Source organism: Bubalus bubalis, chromosome 18, assembly GCF_019923935.1.
Source record: "Bubalus bubalis isolate 160015118507 breed Murrah chromosome 18, NDDB_SH_1, whole genome shotgun sequence".
NCBI classification, from domain to species: Eukaryota; Metazoa; Chordata; class Mammalia; order Artiodactyla; family Bovidae; genus Bubalus; species Bubalus bubalis.
In genome coordinates, this window is record NC_059174.1 from 55,618,280 (window position 1) to 55,638,969 (window position 20,690).

A 20,690-nucleotide genomic window follows, 5' to 3' on the forward strand; every position below is an offset into this window, starting at 1 on the left:
GTAAAATTAGGAAGCCAGGGGCAGAGCAGGTTTTCAGGAGATGCTGAGCTCAGTGGGGATATGGGGTTGAGGGTCCCAGGGGTTGGCTTGAGGGCAGCCAATCTCTTCACTCATTCATTCATCACACATTCTCTGCCAGGGGCTTATTTCAGCTGGGGGCTGGTGCAGAGCCATGGATGCGATGGGAACAGGAGGAGGAAGAAGGGAGGGGGTCAGGGATCGCTTCAGAGTGTGTGCCAGGCTTTTCCTCTGGGTGGTAGGGACCCCTGAGTGAAGGTTCTCACTTCCCTGAAGCTCCCATATAGAGATGGAGTCCCAGGCCTGACTTCAGCCCCCAGACCGGGACCCCAGCATAGAGAGAATCGCCCTTCCGCCTGGGAGGGTCCTGGCCCCAGAAAGTGAGGGCAGGCAGCTCAACTCTCTGGGACCCTCCTCACCTGCCCTGCCTTCTCCTCCCCAGGTAAGAGCAAGGAGGCGGAGATTAAGAGAATCAACAAGGAACTGGCCAACATCCGCTCCAAGTTCAAGGGTAGGCTGGGGGCCCATCTCCTGGGTCTGCGGGAGGAGTGGGCTGGGGGCTGGAATACCCGGGACTTGAAAGTATAGTTCTTTCTCACTTTTGCCACCCCGTTCTCCTTCCTCTGACCCCAGGGGACAAAGCCTTGGACGGCTACAGCAAGAAAAAGTATGTGTGTAAACTGCTTTTCATCTTCCTGCTTGGCCACGACATTGACTTTGGGCACATGGAGGCTGTGAACCTGCTGAGCTCCAACAAGTACACGGAGAAGCAGATTGTGAGTCTGGGGAGGAGGACCCCTGGGTCTGAGGGTGGGGCTGGGGGCCTGGACCCCTGGGTCTGAGGGAGGAGGGGCTGGGAGCCGGACCCCTGGGTCTGAGTCGGGAGGCCTGGACCCCGGGTCTGCAGGAGGAGGGCCTGGGGGCTGGACCCCTGGGTCTGAGTCGGGAGGAACCAGAAATGTAGACTGCAGGCTGAGGATCAGTTAGCCACGAGCCCCCCACCTCCTTCTCGCCACCCAGGGTTACCTGTTCATCTCGGTGCTGGTGAACTCCAACTCCGAGTTGATCCGGCTCATCAACAACGCCATCAAGAATGACCTGGCCAGCCGCAACCCCACCTTCATGTGCCTGGCCCTGCACTGCATCGCCAACGTGGGCAGCCGTGAGATGGGCGAGGCCTTCGCCGCTGACATCCCTCGCATCTTGGTGGCCGGGTGAGGCGCTGGGGACCCAGCTGCTGGGGCAGGCTAGACAAGCCCCAGCCCAGTTTGAGGGGCCGAGAGGTTGCGTCGCCTGCCCAGGTCTCCCAGGCAGGACGTGGGGATTACACTGGGCTTGGTGACAGCCCCGTGCTTGTCCCCTGTCATCTCACCAGTCTGACTCGGCCTTGTAAGGCAGCTCCCCAGCAAAGCCAGTGGGATGTCTGTCTAACTGACCTTTTTTTTTTTTCATATTTATAAATTATTGTTTATATACCATAAGAAAAAATAAGGTCAAAAGTACAGTTAAAAAAAGTAGCAATTTGTTACTATTTATTAATAACTTACTATTCTTGGTAAGAACTAGAAAAATGTATTGTCCCAAATAAGAGGCAGTCGAAAGGCTTGGAGAGTTTCTTAGACATTTTCCTTTGACTCTCATACAACACTGGTTACCATGTGGTATAAGATAAACCAATACAAAGAGAGTGAAATAACCTTTTTATAAAAATAACAGGAAGCACAGGCCTAGTAATGAGAAACACTGGAAATAAATATAATGATAGTGTTAGTCGCTCAGTCACGTCTGACTCTTTGTGACACTGTGGACGGTAGCCCGCCAGGCTCCTCTGTCCGTGGAATTCTCCAGCAAGGATACTGGAGTGGGTGGCCATCCTGCAAAATGAATTAAATGACTTTTTGCTCGCAGGAATGAAGGGGCTATCACTGAATGTGATAAAACTTGCAAAATTCCTGATTGACCTTTAACATCTGGTAAAGAAGAGGCAATGACCTTAAATTATGTCGGTGACAGCCTTCCAGAACTTTTGCCTCTTCTCCATTCATTCATTCAACAATCATCTATTGGGCATCTGTGTGTGAGGCGCCGTGCTTGTTGCTGGGGACGTAGCCATGACCAGAGGCAGACATGCTCATCATCCACCCGGTGTTCACGGTCCAGAGGTGGGAGATAAACATTGATTGAATAATTGCAGGATGAAATGTATTACTTCCTCTCAGAACCCTGCTGTGGGGCACAGGAGCCTAAGGGCATTTAGTGGGAGCATTTGAACTAGGCTGGGGGTCGGAGGGCTTCTCAGAGGAAGTGGCATTAGGTTGAGAACTGGGTGAGGAGGAAGAGTTGGCTGTGGAAAAAGGAAAGGCCTGAAGGTCCGTGATCAGCCTGTGATCTTTCTAAAGCAGGAGGGCATTGAGCAATTATTTCTTGAGCACCTGCAAAGTCCCGGGCTCTGTTCTGCACGTTGGGAGGCAGGAGGGAGCTGGGGGAACAGTTGTCCCCACCCTCAGGGAGCTGGCATCTGAGAGGGGCTCCAAAGAGCGAACGCACAGGCAGAGAAGTGAGTGGAGTTCAGACAGTGACAGCTACACGGAAGTAAAGAAAGCAGGGGGCAGGGTGCGGGCGGGCTACTGAAATCAGACTCATCAGGGAGGGTTTCTTCACGGGGGCGCCATGTAACTGGAGGCTGGAATGAGGAGAAGACAATTAGAAGTATCGGAGAAGGTGTTCCAAGCAAAAGGAGCAGTAAGTGCAAAGGCCCTGGGGTAGGCATGAGCTTTGTATTGGGTTGGCCAAAAGTTCACTTGGGTTTTTCCATAGTGGTGTTCGGATTTTATTCTGATTGAAATGGGAAGCAATTGGTGTGTTTTGAGCAGGTAAAACCATCGCTGTTTTGAACTGGATTTTGCTTAGAGCATTTGCTGAACTGGGTGAACCTGGGTATTGGTTTTGGGGCCCTGCAGCCTCTGGGAACAGAAGACAAAGCTTGTTCAAGCAGAGGCTCCAGAGGCCACACTTCAAAGTGAGGGTGACCTAGAAATAAATCCCCTTAGGGAGTATAGGCAGAGTTACCCCTTTCGAGTCTTGGCATGGAACAGGCCACAACACTGGTTTTCAGCCTGATTTTCCCTTTCCTGGATCATCCATAGATCTGTAAGCCAAGCTGTAGTTTAAAGTGATATATACGGCTAGTACCCTAGTGCCTGACAGACGCAAACAAGTCTTTTTCTGGAGAAAGCCATCTTCACCACAATCCTCTATAATTTCCCTAGATGAAGCTCCAGGTTACATGAGAAGCTCACAGTTGAAAATCACTAAATACAGGCTGCAAGGTGCCATGAAGGAGAGCCAGCAAAAAGAAAATGGAAAATAACAGTTGAATTGGAGTTTTCAGGGAATTCTGTGGTGGTCCAGTGGCTAGAACTCAGCACTGTCACTTCCGAGGGCCCAGGTTCAATCCCTGGTCGGGGAACTAAGATCTCACAAGCCACGTAATACAGCCAAGAAAAGAACTGGGAGTTTTCATAAAGAAAATAAGTGTTTTAGTTTAGCAGCAGAATAGACAGAACCAAAGCAGGGATTGGAAATAGGCAAAGGAACTGGACACGTTGATCAGAATGCAGCCCAGAGAAGCAAAGAGGTGGAAAATTTAAGGGAGGCTAAGAGTCAAGGGAGATACAGTCTAACAACACCGTTTAGAGTTCTAGAAAGAGAAAAGGGAGAGAATCGTAACAGAGGCAGTGTTCGAACATATGACAGCTAAGGAGATACAAGAATCAATGCAAGAGCTTGATCCTAAGATTCAGATAGCCTAGAGACTGTAGGGGGCGCCAAGCCTCCTCGGGGCTCCTCCCACACACAGGCCCACCTGCCTGGGGGCCTCCACAGGCTCTTGGCTCTGCTGGGAAGATCTGTGTAGATTTTTAGTGTTTTCTCGCAGTTTTCTGTTCACCTGGTGCCTTATCAGCGAGGCTTTCGTCCTAAACACCATCCCCAGAGCTCCTGCGCTAGCTGGCCCTGGAGCACTGAACCCAGACAGTATCTGTTGTAGGATGGGGCTGCCCTGGCAGGAACATAAGCTCTCTGAGGACACACTTTGGACCAATTTGTCCACCACTCTGTCCAGTATTCTTGTCCGGAAAATCCCACGGACAGAGTCTGGCAGGCTACGGTCCATAGGGTTGCAGAGTCAGACGCAACTGAGCTACTGAGCACGCGCACACAGTCTACAGTGCCGACAGGAGTGCCCGGTGCCCAGTAGGTGCTCAGATCAGCAGACGGTAACTGAGTGAAGGTGCAGAGCCACGCTTGCCCTGCCTGTGACCCCATGAGGTCACTGGGATGCAACCCATTTTGCAGAGGAAGAGACGGAGGCCCGGTGGGCAGTGAGGGCAGTAGCAGAGGGTTCCTGGGAGGCTCTTGTCGCCTCTCGCTGGACATCCTTCCCAGGAGGGGTGAGAGGAGGAGGGGGTGTGCCGGGCTGGGGTCGCGCTGAGCGCCCCCACCCACTCTGTGTGCCCGCAGGGACAGCATGGACAGCGTGAAGCAGAGCGCGGCCCTGTGCCTGCTGCGGCTCTACAAGGCCTCGCCCGACCTGGTGCCCATGGGCGAGTGGACGGCCCGCGTGGTGCACCTGCTCAACGACCAGCACATGGTGAGGCCCCTGCCCCCACGACCCGCCCTACTCTGGGCACCCCCGGACGCCTGAGGCCCCCTGTCCCCGACACCACACCCTCCTGGCTGCCCGGGGTCCTGTCCAGTGTCCCCAGCATCCATCACTCACCCCGCCCCTCAGAGAACATCCAGCCTCTGTTTCTGACACCCAGAGGTTTCCCCCACATCCCAGCGCCTGCCCAGCCAGCGTAGAGACGCGGACCGCTGTCCCCTCCCCAATGCCCCAGTCCCCCGGGGGCCCTGAGCCGCCTCTCTCCTGCCCCCGCAGGGCGTGGTCACAGCCGCTGTCAGCCTTATCACCTGTCTCTGCAAGAAGAACCCGGATGACTTCAAGACGTGCGTCTCCCTGGCCGTGTCTCGCCTAAGCCGGGTAGGTGTGGTGTCCGTGCCAACTGCGGGAAGGTGGCCCTGGTGCGCCTGTCCCCTGTGCACCCCTCTGGTCCCCCCTCTCTCCCTGAGAGACCACCTAGCCCGGCAGTTAAGAACACAGGATTGGAGCGGAGTTCATCCCTGCTCGGCCACTCCCTGGCTGTGTGGCCCTAGGCCAGTGGCGTCACCTCTCTGGGCCTCGCTGGCCTCATCTGTTCAACGGGATGATTCCAGGTGCCTGCCTCACGGCATAGCTGCTGTGAGTTAACCTGTACAGAGTGTGAGCACAGGGCTCAGTGCACCAGGAGCTCCCAGCAAGGGAGGTTGCTCTCCTGTCTCCCTCCTTCTTGAGCCCTCTTGTTTCTCCCGCTTGTTCTCCTGCTTCTCCTTCTCATGCATCTTTCTTTCCCTCCTTTCTGCTCCTCACCACCTTCGCCCCTATCCTGGGCGCATGCCCCGAGGCTGCTTCTGTGCCCAGCTCTGTGCAGGCTGACACTGGAGACACAGATGAGTGAGACCCTGCCTTCAGGGGCTTCCTGTCCTGGTCGGAGGAGGGATGCGTTGCAGGACAGGCCAACTCAGGCACAGATGATCATAAAAGGGACAGTGTGTGTGGTCATGGAGATAGCAAGGACCTTGTAGGCCCCCAAAGAAGGCACTCCACCCAGCCTAGATGTCCAGGAAGGCTTCCTGGTGGAGGTGATCCTTGCCTGAGTTGAAACTTGGAGTAACTAAAAACATTTCCTGAGCAGATAAAGAGAGGCCTGGGTTCTCAATCAAAGAGAAGAAAACATCAGCTCATTCATTCAACCATATTTTTCATTCATTCACCACACATTCGAATAGTCCTGTGGGCCACGCTTGGTAGGAGAGGCACAGACAGTGACAGTGGAGGAGGGGCAGCTACTGTCATGGAGGGGGCTCAGAGCAGGATGAGGCTTGCCTCCTGGAGAAGGGGTTTTCACGGTTGCATAGGAGTTTGCCGTGAGGACAATAAAGTCACACGCTCTTTCACTAATTCCCCCACCCCTTTGCTGAGCTCTTCTCTTGTCTGACTGTGTAGTAGGCCCAGGGACCCAGGAAAGGGTCAGACTCAGTTCCTGTTCCTGAATAGCTTCCAGTGTTGGGGGAGAGCTACAAGGGAGCGCGCTCTAGGGAACTGGTGAGGTCCAGCTGCTAGTGGAGGTGGTCCAGGTGTTGTGAGGTGCCAAGTTGGCGTCAGGCATTCACAGAAGGGGATCGATTGGCCAAGATTCCCTGCCCACCCAACACCAGCTTTACTTGGAAAAATCGACCAGTCCTAGCTTGGATCCACCCGGTCACACTCTGTCCCCAAGGCTTCCTCACCACCCTCCCTGAGCCTCCAGTTTCTGCTCCATAAAGGTTCACACTGTGACAGCCGCCCCTTCCCATGCCCCTGCACCTGCCCGCCCCTCTCTGCCCCCAGATCGTCTCCTCGGCCTCCACTGACCTCCAGGACTACACCTACTACTTCGTGCCGGCGCCTTGGCTCTCTGTGAAGCTCCTGCGGCTGCTGCAGTGCTACCCGCCACCAGGTACCAACAAGCCCACACGGGCCGGGGTCTGGGGGCTTCCGACCCCAAGGCTGGCCACGGGGCGGGGCGCCAGGGGTCTGTGTCCGGATTTCCCAGAGGCTGGCCTGGTGCCTCCAGCCCCTGATCCGAGGCTGCAGTGGGGGCAATGCCGAGCCCACGGCCCACTCAGGCTCTGGGACGAGTATCTTGTTCGAGGCAGTGAGGGGCCGGGGTGGGGGGCACCTGCAGCAGGGAGCCCTCCCCCCAGCACAGGGAACGGACAGATCGCCGTTTGATTCCCCTGCCGTGGGCCAGGGGCCCTGTAAAGCCAGACTCATGCCCCGGCCCTGGAACGTCAGGGCTCTTGTCACCTCTCTCTTACAGATGAGGAAACTGAGGCTTGGAGAGGGGGGCCTTGCCCAGGGTCACCCAGCAGATCAAAGGGTAACTCCAGGCTGTGTGGTAGGAGTCAGCATAGCTCTGTTAGGGGTTTTCACGCCCTCAGTGCTCGTGGTCACGAGCACTGGTGTGGATGAAGGGCCTGCAGTGAGCAGGTGCTGTACCAGGGTGGCCAGCCGCCCCCGCAGAGCTGGCGAGGGGCAGCCGTCTTGGAAATGGGGGCTTGGAGATGAGGCATCTTTCCAGGCCCTGGGCAGTGACAAAGAACAGAGCCTGACCCCTGAGTCCATGCGTGTAACCCCTTCCCGCTACCACATGGGCTGGGTTCCCCCGGAACGTCCCAATCCTCGGCTGTCTGACCTCACAGAGCAGTTTCAAGCACCTATGCTGAGGTGCTCAGCACATAGTAGGTGCTTGAGAGACAGTGCCTTTCGATTCAGCCAGGGTGCTGGGCGCCCGCTGGGGATGGTGGCTGGTGTGCGGCCCTGAATCTTGCAGCCTGTGTGCACACACTGTAGCAGAGTGTGTGATGAATGTGACACAGAAGGCCCTTCTCAGCCTGTGAAAGCCAGGGATGCATTTGGTTGTGAGTCCCTGGGGAAGGCTCTTCCCAAGCTGAGCTGCTTTGCTCTCCCCTTAAGAAAAGGTACAGCTAGAGCCTAAGCCCCACCTCATAATTTTGGGGTGTGCCCAGGGCGGGCTTAAAAACCACAGTCCAGGACTGCAAATTAACTATGATTACGTCTGTCATTTTTTGCCCCACATCTGGAATAGTTGTGCCTCCCACTGCCTGTTTTTTAAAAAACTGGAGAGTTTTGTGTTGCGGTGTGTCGAACATTCTGGATTCGGCTGATCGCTCCCTGGGTCCTTTAGCTGGTTTTCTGTCTCGTGAATTTTCTGATAGATCTGGGTGCCTCATTCTTTGCTGGAACAGTTGCCAGCTGTTCTGTCCACTTGGGGTCACCTCACAGGCAAGGGAATGGTGGTTCTCCAGGTTTTGTGAGCTCCTGGTTGGCAGCTGTCTCAGGCGCTCAGACCCCTCCTTGGGAAGAGCCGGGTTTGGGGGTGTCTCTGGGGAGGGTTCCTGACACTGTCTTTGCTCTGTGAGACTCCTCCAGGGCCTGGGTGCTGCAGCAGGGGGAAAGGGGGGCTCCCGGGGTGCTCCCTCTGGCCCAGGAGAATCAGAACAGAGCAGGATGAGAGCCCAGGTCTGGGGTCCTGTCCTCTGTCAGCTTCCCTGTGTGGCCTGGGGACCCCAGAAGGGCTTGGGGGAGTCAAGACCCCAGCCTGAAGCTGGTGGGCCCGCCCTCTTCCTCTGGAGGACAGGGGCCATGGCGTGGCCCCTGCTCCCTGGCAGGGGGCCCGGGCCTGCAGGGAGCTCAACCCGGGGCGTGCCCTCTGTTTCCTCAGAGGACGCGGCCGTGAAGGGGCGGCTGGTGGAGTGCCTGGAGACTGTGCTCAACAAGGCCCAGGAGCCGCCCAAGTCCAAGAAGGTCCAGCACTCCAACGCCAAGAACGCCATCCTCTTCGAGACCATCAGCCTCATTATCCACTACGATAGGTGCCTGCGGGGGCCAGACTCCCGGGTCCTAGGGGACGGGGTCTGGGAACGTGACTTCGAGGTAGGAGGGCGATGTGGTTCTGGAGTGTTGCCGTGACTCGCGGGCGCTGGGCCCCTTCTGCGGGGCAGAATTCCTGGCTCTCCGTATCTGGGCTGGACGGCCCAGGTGTCAGGTCCCCGGCGTGGCTGTGACTGGGACAGGGCGGGAGCTCAGAGCGGGGTCCTAGGGGGATGTGAGATGCGTCGGCTGGGGCCAGTCCTGCGTCTCCTCACATCAGCTGTGTGTTCTCACCGCCCCCACCTGCCATCTCTCCCTCTCGCGCCGGCAGTGAGCCCAACCTCCTGGTTCGGGCCTGTAACCAGCTGGGCCAGTTCCTGCAGCACCGGGAGACCAACCTGCGCTACCTGGCCCTGGAGAGCATGTGCACGCTGGCCAGCTCCGAGTTCTCCCACGAGGCGGTCAAGACGCACATCGACACCGTCATCAACGCCCTCAAGGTACAACCTCTGGGAGCCTGTCCTGGCCACACTGACCTGGCCTATGGCTCCTCTGCTCCCTCGGAGGGGCTTGGGGACCCAGAGGCCTTGGGTGACCAGCCCAGGGAGCCTAGAGCACACCCTACCTGCTCTGCTTCCTTAGACGGAGCGGGACGTCAGTGTGCGGCAGCGGGCGGCTGACCTCCTCTACGCCATGTGTGACCGGAGCAACGCCAAGCAGATCGTGTCAGAGATGCTGCGGTACCTGGAGACAGCCGACTACGCCATTCGTGAAGAGATTGTGAGTCCTGGGAGGGGCCAGGCACCCAGATTCCAGGTTCTCCAGGTGGGGACCTGCTGAGCCCAGACGTGGCGAGTCCACACGCCAACTCCCCTGCCTGGGTCACACACGCACACCCAACCTTCCCTCCGGCCGGCAGGTCCTGAAGGTGGCCATCCTGGCTGAGAAGTACGCTGTGGACTACAGCTGGTACGTGGACACCATCCTGAACCTCATCCGCATCGCGGGCGACTACGTGAGCGAGGAGGTGTGGTACCGCGTGTTGCAGATCGTCACCAACCGCGACGACGTGCAGGGCTATGCTGCCAAGACCGTCTTCGAGGTCAGCGCCCCCGTCTCACCCCATGATGGGGCATCAGGGCAGAGCCAGGACAGCTGGGGCTGTGGGGCCAGCTGGCTCGGGCCTCATCCTCAGAGGGGCTGGGCCACCACGGGCCAATGTGAGGGCCAGCAGGGCACAGGATGCCTGCTGTGTAGTCACTGGTCCCTGAGTTCTGCTAGTTTCCCGCTCCTTCCACCCCAGACAAGAGGGCCCATTCAGCTCCGTTTTATTCCCTGTGTGAGCTCAGTTTAGTCACTTAACTGCTCCGTGCCTCAGTTTCCCCAGCTATAAACCCACCCACAGCAGTCACCAGGCTTCGGCAATTAATAGAAGTCAAGGGCTCAGTGGAGCGCCTGGCACGTGCTGAGCACTCCTGAGCCAGGATGCTGCTGCTCACCGCTGTCCCCGCCCGCAGGCGCTCCAGGCGCCCGCCTGCCATGAGAACATGGTGAAGGTCGGCGGCTACATCCTTGGGGAGTTTGGGAACCTGATTGCTGGGGACCCCCGCTCCAGGTGAGGGGTCTGGGGCTCCAGGGCCCACCTGGGGTCCTGGGAAGGGTCCCTCTGAGGGAGGGGGCACCTCCCGCGGGGGCTTCTAGGAGAGGGTGGTGGAGCCGGCCGCCCACTGACATCCGCCCACTCCCCACAGCCCCCCGGTGCAGTTCTCCCTGCTGCACTCCAAGTTCCACCTGTGCAGCGTGGCCACGCGGGCCCTGCTGCTCTCCACCTACATCAAGTTCATCAACCTCTTCCCGGAGACCAAGGCCACCATCCAGGGCGTGCTGCGGGCCGGCTCCCAGCTGCGCAACGCCGACGTGGAGCTCCAGCAGCGGGCTGTTGAGTACCTTACCCTGAGCTCGGTGGCCAGCACGGACGTCCTGGTCAGAGCCCAGTCCCCACGTGCCCCGCCCCTGCGCCTTGCCCCTGCTCCAACCCAAGACCGGCGCTGACGCCTGTCCCTGACCGAACCTTGCAGGCCACGGTGCTGGAGGAGATGCCACCCTTCCCTGAGCGTGAGTCATCCATCCTGGCCAAGCTGAAGCGCAAGAAGGGGCCGGGGGCCGGCAGCGCCCTGGACGACAGCCGGAGGGACCCCAGCAGCCACGACATCAATGGGGGCGTGGAGCCCACCCCCAGCACCGTTGTGAGTACCGGGGGGCTGAGCTGGGGGCAGGGGCGGCTGGCCCGGCCAGGCCGGCCCCTTCTCACCTGCCTCCACGTTGCCCGCAGTCCACACCCTCGCCCTCCGCTGACCTCCTGGGGCTGCGGGCAGCCCCTCCCCCCGCGGCACCCCCGGCGCCCTCGGGTGCAGGCAACCTCCTGGTGGACGTGTTCTCCGACAGCCCGGCCGCCCAGCCCGGCCTGGGGCCCAGCCCTGAGGAGGCCTTCCTCAGGTACTGGCCTTGGGCCCAGGGCGGGCCCCCTTTTCATCTGCCCCCCACTCCAGCTCCCCTCTCCCTGAGCCTCGTGTCTGCCCTGGCTGCCGCCTGCCCCAGTCTCCCCCCTCGCTCCCTCTGGGCCTCTCTGGGCTCTCGCTGACCCTGGCCACCCTGTGTCGTCCTTCCCTGTCACCGTCTCAGCCTGCTCTTCCTTCTCCTTCTCTCCTCCCGTCTCTCTCTCTTTCTCTCTCCGCCCTCTTGCTGCCTCTCTGGGACTGGCTGCCTGCCACGCCTGTCTTCTCTTGTCTGCTCTGGGATTGGATGGCCCAGCGAGCTGGAGCCGCCTGCCCCTGAGAGCCCCATGGCTTTGCTGGCTGACCCAGCTCCAGCTGCTGAGTAAGGGGTGGCCTCAGGGGGTTGGGGGGCAGACTCTTGTATCCCCCAGGGAGGGTTAGGGGACTGGGAGCTCTCAGCAGGCTCTCCTGATGAGCTGCAAGGGCTTGGGAGTGAGAATCAGGGCCATCTGGTACAGGGTAGGGGGGTGATGGCTCCTGCCAGGGTCCTATTCCCATCAGAGGCAATTGCCAGTCTGATTGAGGGGCTCTGTGGGGAATCCAGGTGTATGGATTCTGGGCTTCTGTTCCTTCAGGGCTTGCTGTCTTCCACCACTAGCTCTGGGCCTTGACCTCTAGCCCCACAAGCCCCCTCCCATCTCCCTCTTTTCCCACCTGCAGCCCAGGTCCTGAGGACATTGGCCCGCCCATCCCGGAAGCTGATGAGCTGCTGAATAAGTGAGTTGTGGGTGAAGTTGGGGAGGGAAGTAGGGACAAGTGGGGAGCACAGAGCAGAGTCCAGGCAGGCACCATCGTCCTGACCCCCCACTGCCCCACACAGGTTCGTGTGCAGGAACAATGGGGTCCTGTTTGAGAACCAGCTGCTGCAGATTGGAGTCAAGTCAGAGTTCCGGCAGAACTTGGGTGGGTACTGGGGGCAATGGGGTGAGGTTTCCAGGAGACCCCGGCTTGGGGAGGACATGGAAGGAACTCAGATGGAACCCTGCCTCTCACCTGCATTCCCGCAGGCCGCATGTATCTCTTCTATGGCAACAAGACCTCGGTGCAGTTCCAGAACTTCTCTCCCACTGTGGTTCACCCTGGAGACCTCCAGACTCATATCCTCTCGGCCTGGCCCAGCCCTGCCCCTCCAGGTCTGCCTTCCTGGCAGCCGGGAAACAGATCCAGATCCCTGTTTGGCCTCCTTACTTGAGAGCCTGAGCCCATGGTACTTCTCTCAGATTTAGCATCATCTGTACAAGGGAGTGGACCTCTTTCCCAGGACAGGAGAGGACACTGACATGACGTGACAGGGATGCAGGAGGTGTTATTTCCTGAATCCCACATGCTCTGGGCCTCAGTTGGTCCCTGTCAGGCCCCTCCGCCGTGTCCTAACCTTGTCTTCCATCGGGCTCCACACCCGTGATTCCAGTGCCTCGGCCAGTCACCTGGCCTCTCCGAGCCCTGAAATTCCTTCAGTGAAGTGTGGATCCTCCTCTCCTTCTCAGTCTTGTTTTGAAAATCACTGTGGCTGGAAGACCCTGGAAGGGTGCTGGCATGAAGGAACTGCTTGAGCAGTGTCAGTCCCCTGTCCCCCTTCTCTGGGCCTCAGTTTCCACAACTTGGAAATTAGAATGATTATACCCCAAAATTTGAAGACCATTTTAGCTCTTTGTTTCATTCATCATTTCCAGAGACCTCCTGGAGGCTCAGCTTTGTGGTGGGCAGGGGCGGGAGGAGAGAAATAAGGCCCCAACTTGCCAATGGGTTGTTGACACAAAGATAGATGGTGGTTGATTGCTATCATTTCAGTGATCTTACCATGTGCCAGACACACTGACAGGTACTTGTGGGAGATTATTTCATTGACTGCTGAGGACACTTACATCCATTTCGAAGATGAGGCTAAGAGAGGTTAAGTGACTTCTTAACCTCTAAGAAGAGCTGAGATTCAAGCCCAGGTCAGCCTTAAGAGCCAGGGCGTGACCTGTGCCATAATGGAGGTGGCTGAGCCCACTGTGGAAAGCCAGAGGCACCCAGGTCAAAGGTGTGGATTAGGAAGGACTTTGGAGCTGGTTCATGTTGGATGAGCCCGGGATGGCAGGGCTGGGGGCGCCAGGGAAGTTCTGAACCATCAGGTGATGGTGAATTCCCCCGCCCTCCTCGGCTCTCCTCCATTCCTCTGCCCTCCCCCGCTCGCGTTTCTGGCTTCCTTGACCACGGGCGGGCACAGCTGGCCGTGCAGACCAAGCGGGTGGCCTCGCAGGTGGACGGCGGGGCGCAGGTGCAGCAGGTGCTCAATATTGAGTGTCTGCGGGACTTCCTGACGCCGCCGCTCCTGTCGGTGCGCTTCCGGTGAGTCAGGAGGCGGGGCGCTGCCGGGTGGGCGGTGCCTCCAGGGCGAGGGCGGGGCCTGACGAGCCCTCCCTCTCCCGCCAGGTACGGGGGCGCCCCCCAGTCCCTCACCCTGAAACTCCCAGTGACCATCAACAAGTTCTTCCAGCCGACGGAGATGGCGGCCCAGGACTTCTTCCAGCGTTGGAAGCAGCTGAGCCTGTGAGCCGAGGGCGAGAGGAGCCAAAGCCGCCCTCAGGGTGGGCGGGACTGGGGCTTCCAGATCCCTGACTTGGACCTTTTCCCGCCCCTAGCCCCCAACAGGAGGCCCAGAAAATCTTCAAAGCCAACCACCCCATGGACGCGGAGGTCACTAAGGCCAAGGTGAGAGGCTAGACAGGAGAGGCACGGGGGCTACCATCCCAGCCCTGCCTCACTCTCCTCTCCCGAACTCTGGGATTTGGGGTACGGTGGCTGCTCTACTTGAGCTTGTTTTCCCATCGGTAAAGTGGGACTAATTTCCACTCCCAAAGGTCTGGGGTAACTGGCATACCGCTGTCTGGGAGCTAACAGAGATTGCCCCCCCACCCCCCTGCCCCCTTAGCTCCTGGGGTTTGGCTCTGCTCTCCTGGACAATGTGGACCCCAACCCTGAGAACTTCGTGGGGGCTGGAATCATCCAGACTAAAGCCCTGCAGGTGGGCTGTCTGCTCCGGCTGGAGCCCAATGCCCAGGCTCAGGTGAGTGGTGGTTTCCAAGGCCTCCTGCTCTTTGTGCATTCTCTGCCCTTCTGTCTTCCTCTCTCTTTTCCTCCCTGCTTTTTGTCTCTATATCCTTTATACCCTGTGACCTTTTTTACCTTTCATCCTTTCCCTCTCTTATATCACCTTTCTGACCCCTTGATCCTTTCTCATCATTTATCTGCCCTGTGTCTAACTCTCCTCCCTCGGCTCTCCATTCTCTCTGCCTCCTCCCTGAGTCGCCCTGTCCCCACTAGATGTACCGGCTGACCCTGCGCACCAGCAAGGAGCCCGTCTCCCGTCACCTGTGTGAGCTGCTGGCGCAGCAGTTCTGAGCCCTGGACTCTGCCCCCCGGGGATGTGGCCGGCACTGGGCAGCCCCCAGGACTGAGGCAGCTTTGGTGGATGGGGCAGCGAGGGACCTCCGCTGGTGACAGGGAAGACCCTGGGGTGGGGGGATGTCCAGGAACTTCCTCCGGCCTTTTGTATTTTTATTTTTGTTCATCTGCTGCTGTTTACATTCTGGGGGGGTAAGGGGGAGCCCCCTCCCTCCCTTTCCCCCCGAAGCACAGAGGGGAGAGGGGCGGGGAAGTGGGTGCCTCCTCCCCTCCCACCCCATCCTGTCATAGCCCCTCCTGCCCCCTCCCTTCCAGGGGCTGTGTATTATTGTGAGCGAATAAACAGAGACGCTAATAGCCCCTGACCTTGTCTGTGTCTGGCGTTCAGGTCCAGTGGTCAGAGGAGCGGGGTGAGGGCATGCAGAGTGTGGGTGGCCAGGCCCCGCAGCCCGTATGTGGGACTCTGAGCAGACAGCAGCAGCAGCAGCCGCCGTGGCCCCAACTGCAGCGCCACCAGCCGCCATCCCGTGCCTGGCTCCTCAGTGCCCAACACCAAGTAGCAGGCTCTGGCTACCTGGGCCCGGTGGACGGCCTCTTCTGCTTTCTCCTCTGGCTGCCCCGGCTCTGAAGGAAGGACAGCGAAGGTCGAGGTGACCAGTGAGGCCTGGACAACTAGGATGCCAACCTGAGGGAGCCACCCCCATCCTGGGCTAAGTTTAACATCTGATGGAAGAGGCTTAAAGCTCCAGCCAGCTGTCAGGACTTGAGATCAGACTCTCCCCCTCTTTCAGCCCCAGTGCCCCACTTTCCTGGGGACAGTGTGTGTGCAGCCCCAAGCAATCTGGTTAGCAGTACAGATCACAGGCATGCAAGAGATGCTGCCCAGGTGCCAGGCACTGGCCTCCAGAGGAGCCCACCCAACTTGGGAAGCAGGTGAGGGAGGTGGGGTCGCATGGCTAGGAAGGGGCAGTCCTTTGCCCCTCCAGATGGAACTTTTCACCATTTTGTTACACTCATCAGGGTCTTGGCTGGGACTGTAGTATCACTCTGGGTCCCTTTCTTTGTCTGGGCCTCAGGTTCTGTGTGACAGCTTTTCCTCCTGGACCTGCGTTCTGTGGAATCTACCAACCTCCTCCACCCAAAGCCTGTATTTTCAGCAATTGAGCAGGAGCGTGTGGATTGCCTGTGTTTGAATCACAGCAGAGCTCTGCTGTTTATTAGTTAAGCCTGTTTGCTCATCTATAAGATGGAAATAATAATGTAACAGGAGATAACCTTCAACTATGAGGATGTAAAAATCACTCAGTCTTGTCTGACTCTTTGTGATCTCATGGACTATACAGTCCATGGAATTCTCCAGGCCAGAATATTGGTGTGGGTAACCTTTCCCTTGTCCAGGGGATCTTTCCAACTCAAGGAACGAACCCAGGACTCCCGCATCGTAGGCGGATTCTTTACCAACTGAGCTATAAGGGAAGCCCGAGGAAGAAGTGAGTCAATACACAAAAAGCACCTGGCAGGAGATGAGGTCTCGGTGTTTAGCATCAGCCAGGAGGCTCTGAAACCTGCAGGCTGGGCCCTCCCTGCCCCTCCCTTCAGCTCTCTTCCCTTCTTGCCGGTGTACATGCCCCGGGCTCACAGACGGCCATGCCCAGTCCACGCTTCTCCTACCGCTTTCCCCCTCCCCCGCCTCGTGAGAACTGGGACCCAGTGCCCCAGTGTGTGCAAAGGGGTCGCTGCGCCCGCCGCTGACCTGGTGGGAAGTGAGTGGCGGTAACCAGGGTGTAGAAAGAGCGGAGAAGGCGCCGGCGATGCTCCGGAGACGGTTCTGAAGGTGGAAGAGGGGCGCGGTAACGCAGAGCCCCTGCCCAGCCCCCGCCCCTCCCGGCCCCGCCCACCTCCCAGTCACCTTTATCCCGTGAGGGCTCCACCGTGAAGAGACAGCGTTTCAGTTCCAGGTGGAGGAGCAGCAGCCTGTGGGGAAACAGGTGTCACGGCCAGGAAAGAGGTGCGGAGGACCCCCAACCCATTCCCGCTGCCGCGCCCTACCCGAGGATGTCCGTGTGCAGCGGGAAGGCCGCGGGCAGCGCTCGGGGTCCCAGCGGCAGGCAGCCCCGCAGCGGCTCCAGCAGGGGCTGCCACCAGCGCTCCAGAAGCTGCAGGGGGGCGTGATCAGCGAGAGAGGCGGGGCCCAAGGATGAGGTCAGGGCGGTACCAAGGGGAGGCAGTTTGGCCAGGGAGCTGGGGAGGAGACCACAAAGGCAGAGGGGACCGCGGGAGGGAAGAGAGGGAGGCCTGGAAGGATGGGGTCCACTGAGGCGCAGCCCAAAGGGGCGGGGCCTACGAGAAGGTGGGGGTCTGTGAGGGTCGTGGCCTTGAGGGGGCGGGGCCTGCGAGGGGCGGGTCCAGGGTAAAGGCGCACTCGCCCGGTCTGGTGCTCAGAGGAGGGCCAGGGCTCGCGAGAAGAAAGGTGAACTAGGAGAAAAGCGGGACGGAGCCCCGATTCACCTGCGCATCCAGCTGGCTGAGGGGAGGCTGCGGGCCGCAGAGAAGACACAGCTCCAAGTCCGGCAGAAGCGTCAGGGTCAGTAGCCGGTGTGGAACCTGCAGCAGCGAGGAGGGTGGGCTGGCCGGAGCCCCTCCTCTTCTCATGGCAAGCCCGGGCTCCTAGAGGCGGTCCTCCAGGTCCCACCCCCGGCGCGCTCCTCCCAGCCCTCACCGTTCCGCCTGCCCGCCCCACCCACCCACTCACCGTGGGGCTCCCGTGCGGCAGGTACACCGGGTAGTCGCGAGCGGCCTGCGGGGGCAGGGACCCCACCAGCCAGGGAAGCAGCACGGCCTCCGGCATCCCCAGCCGCCACCAGCTCTCGGTCGCTGCCACCACCCGGCCTGACACGACCAGGCTGATGAAGGCCGTGCCCGCCGCCTCAGCGAACCCAGAGAGGGCTTCCTGGGTAAGGGAGGTAGGCCGACTGCGAGTCAGAGGACATGAGCAGAGGCGACAGACTTCCCAGGCGGGTTAGTAGGGGGAACAGACCGGCGTACAAGTCAAAGCTAGCTTGGTGGCCGTGCTCCTGTCTCACCCTCCCTGGGCCTGAGTTCCTTCACCTTCACATGCAGCTTACCATCCCCAAGTCACACTGTAAAATTAAACAGGTAGGGTGACCGCTGCCTAGTCTGACACGTCCTGCCGAAGCTAGTAATTTTAACAGCAGCAGCTACAGTTTATTGAGTGCTATTAAGTGCCAGGTGGGCGCAATCCACAATCTACTGAAACTGAGAGGTCGTCACCTGCCCAGAGCCACACTGCTGGGAGGCACCCATGGCAGATGAAATCAGATGGATATTTAAGGAAGAGTAGATAGAGATTTCCGTGGAAGAAAGAACGGGATGTGCCAGGGCAGAGAAACTGGGGAGTTGTGGGGATTTGTGAGACTCATGAGGCATCTAGGAGAGGGTGGACTGTGGAGTTAGGAGTTAGCAGAGGTCAGGGCGAGAAGGCGGGCAGGCATCAGATTCCTCAGGTCCTCAACTTGACACTAAGGGGCTGGGACCTTGTCCTGGGGCTGATGGAAGTCGTGGGTGGGCTGTGACCAGGGGAGGGACAGAGTCAGCTCTGGGTGTAGAAAGATCCTTCCGGGGTCAAGTGGGAGTTGGACCGGAAGCCAAAAGGATAGGAAGAGGCAATGGTCCAAAGGTAAGAGGATGGACACTGAGCCAGGGCCAGAGGGATAGTTTTACAAGTTTACAAGGTATTCCCAATACCTGCAGCAGGGACCCCTCAGGAGGAACCACACAGTCCACACACTGGGTCAGGTCTCCGATGAGCTCTGGGTCCCCCAGGAAGCTGTCAATGAGGCGGTAACTGGCCTAGCAGAAGGGGAAATGGAGGAGCCTAAGATGCAGGTGGCACCCAAATCTGCTGGCTCCCCCTCAGAAAACTGGCCCACTGGGCCTTGCTAGGGGATGTCAGACAACCAAGATGCCCTGGGAGCCCAATGGATAAGGCTGCCCCAGGGTTTTCTGGGAACTACAGTTCCCAAATATCAGTGATCAGGTACCCTAACTTCCCATCCTCATGTCCTTCAGCCTCACCCTCAGCTCCTTCTTCAGTCTTTCTACGTTGCGGATATTGGTCAGCTCTTCAAGTCCCACGAGAAGAACCTAGAAGAAACATATAGGAGAGTAGGGGCCCTGGACAATTGGTTATAAGACAGGAGGGGCTGGGACTCAGACTCCTGTGTCTAAGGGAGGAGTCGGACTGAGGGCCAGAATTCCTGGGTTCTACAGGAGGCTGCTGGAGTCTGGTCTCCTGGGTCTGAGGGAGAGGGATGCTGAGAGCTCAGATTCCTGGGGTTGGGAAAGAGAGTTAAGGAGGGACTTCCCTAGTATTCCAGTATTCCTAGTATTCCAGTATTCTTGCCTGAAGAATCCCATGGATGGAGGACCCTGGGGGCTACAGTCCATAGAGTCACAAAGAGTGGGACACAACTGAGCAACTTCTCTCTCTTCCCTAGTGGTCCAGTGGTTAAGACACTGCACTTCCACCCAGCAGGGGGCGGGTTCAGTCCCTGGTCTGGGAACTGTGATCCCACATGCCACAGGGTGTGGACAAAAACAAACAAGAACTTTAAAAAAAAAAAAAAAGAGGGGTAGGGAGTCTCACCATGGACCCAAACACCATCTGGAGTAGTCTCTCCAGCCTCAGCTCTGAGGTGCCCTCCTCAGACGACAGAACAATGAGGGTGATGCTGTAAGAAAGGAAGGTGAGAAGGATGAGTCCAGGCCAAGTAAACAAGGCAAAGAGGAGAGTAGGTCTGCCCTGGATCCATGCCCCAGCACAACCGGCCTCTCATACAAAGAAGCTCAGGAATCAGGCTGAATGCCTTGTCAAAGATCCCACAACCCAGTCTCAGCTGGCGCTGGAGATCTGGACAGGCTAGGGGTCATCTTCAACGGGGGCTGTCCCCCTGGCCCTGCCCCCAAGCTGCCCTTGGAGACCTGTCATGGAAGCTCTTCCACACCACGGTTGTGTCCTCCGTCCTCGAAGAGCTCAGTTGCACCTCGAGATTTTGCCCAAACATGTGGACTCCATTGAGGGAGCCGATGACAGAGAATGGGAGCTGGGGAAAGATTGGGAACTTGAGACAAGAGCCCCCCAGTTTCCTCCTCCTTGGGAACCAATTACTCAGGCCCCCAACCCCATTCCTCTCTCTAGATCCCCTGGGCCCTCCTCTTCAAGAAACCAGGATCATTGGTCAATTGCACCTTCGACGGTCTAAACACAATTCTGAAACGTCCCCAAAGTCCTTCTAAAACCCTGCTATTTCAGCGATCCAGGCGCCCGGGGTCCCACCTGTTGGCGGGCGGGGGCGCCACCGCGGCTGCTCCTGCAAAACAGGGGGACCCCGCTAGATGCAGCGAGGCACAACAGATGTATCGTGCCCTCGGTCCCCTCCTCCCCCATCTTGAAAGCTCGCCACCCCGTTCCCTCGTGGAGAGAGTCAATGCCCGCCTCTGAGCACGCCCATAGTCACACGAAGTCGGGCTGCTGCTGTCCGGAGCCGCCAGAGGGCGAGATAGGGAGCTGATTGGAAGAGGACTGGATTCCCGCCTTCCTCATCCCAACTCAAACCCCTCGTCAAGGCCTTTTCCAGCGCCTCCCCCGAGCCCCGTTACGCTCTCTTCCGCCCCCGCCGGAAGTCACAATACCCCTAACAAAGATGGCGGCTTTGTATTTGCTAAGTTGACTGGTCGCTACTTGAAGCGATTTGAGTTTATTTAAAGAAGAGGATGAAGAGCCCAATTTGAAGGTAGTGACAACCCCAAGGCGCTGCCTAGTAACCACCACGTAAGCGAGTGTGTTTCACATTCTGAATTGACAAACAACCGTACCACACTCAAAGATGGCGATGGTGTCTAGGCGTTGCCCAGCAACCGCTTTAGCTTGGCTTTCTCTTTCATGGTAGAAACACTATGCCCCGCTCAAAGATGCCGCCCGTGCCTTGGGGTTTCCTAGCAACGACCAGACTTATTTTCCTTCTAAGGCTGTAAATAGCTGTGCCCCTCTCAAAGATGGCCGCATGACCAATCTCGAGCAATCTTCCTTAGAGCAAAATTGAGAAAGACACCCCTTACCTTCGAGGATGGTTTGGTCCGGCAAGAGTTGCCTAGTAACCAACAAATGACTTGGT

The 20,690-nt window shown here is 58.3% G+C and overlaps 2 protein-coding genes across 3 annotated transcripts in view; one reads left to right on the plus strand and one right to left on the minus strand.

The window, feature by feature from the left end:
- Nucleotides 1-14,853, plus strand: part of AP2A1 (adaptor related protein complex 2 subunit alpha 1) — a 27,675-nt gene extending 12,822 nt beyond the window's left edge. Inside the window, exons 2-24 of one of the 2 annotated variants that reach the window (XM_006080073.4) lie at nt 461-529; nt 652-794; nt 1,039-1,232; nt 4,540-4,669; nt 4,958-5,059; nt 6,506-6,614; nt 8,403-8,553; nt 8,883-9,051; nt 9,194-9,331; nt 9,471-9,653; nt 10,069-10,166; nt 10,303-10,534; nt 10,630-10,797; nt 10,884-11,047; nt 11,363-11,428; nt 11,767-11,823; nt 11,927-12,009; nt 12,114-12,203; nt 13,317-13,440; nt 13,525-13,641; nt 13,734-13,803; nt 14,024-14,158; nt 14,416-14,853. In XM_006080073.4, the coding sequence (XP_006080135.1) occupies nt 461-529; nt 652-794; nt 1,039-1,232; nt 4,540-4,669; nt 4,958-5,059; nt 6,506-6,614; nt 8,403-8,553; nt 8,883-9,051; nt 9,194-9,331; nt 9,471-9,653; nt 10,069-10,166; nt 10,303-10,534; nt 10,630-10,797; nt 10,884-11,047; nt 11,363-11,428; nt 11,767-11,823; nt 11,927-12,009; nt 12,114-12,203; nt 13,317-13,440; nt 13,525-13,641; nt 13,734-13,803; nt 14,024-14,158; nt 14,416-14,493 (2,870 nt within the window). In that variant the 3' untranslated portion in view covers nt 14,494-14,853. The remainder of the gene's footprint in view (nt 1-460; nt 530-651; nt 795-1,038; nt 1,233-4,539; nt 4,670-4,957; nt 5,060-6,505; nt 6,615-8,402; nt 8,554-8,882; nt 9,052-9,193; nt 9,332-9,470; nt 9,654-10,068; nt 10,167-10,302; nt 10,535-10,629; nt 10,798-10,883; nt 11,048-11,362; nt 11,429-11,766; nt 11,824-11,926; nt 12,010-12,113; nt 12,204-13,316; nt 13,441-13,524; nt 13,642-13,733; nt 13,804-14,023; nt 14,159-14,415) is intronic. The other variant, XM_006080074.4, reaches the window with a different exon arrangement.
- FUZ (fuzzy planar cell polarity protein) lies at nt 14,633-20,181 on the minus strand. Its single transcript, XM_006080076.4, has 11 exons — nt 19,853-20,181; nt 19,498-19,619; nt 19,163-19,247; nt 18,592-18,660; nt 18,262-18,366; nt 17,249-17,446; nt 17,005-17,100; nt 16,546-16,652; nt 16,406-16,470; nt 16,250-16,324; nt 14,633-15,120 (listed from the first exon to the last, which is right to left on the minus strand). The coding sequence occupies exons 1-11, from the start codon at nt 19,961-19,963 to the stop codon at nt 14,894-14,896; spliced, it is 1,260 nt and encodes a 419-aa protein (XP_006080138.1). The 5' UTR covers nt 19,964-20,181; the 3' UTR covers nt 14,633-14,893.
- Nucleotides 20,182-20,690: the final 509 nt, after the last annotated feature.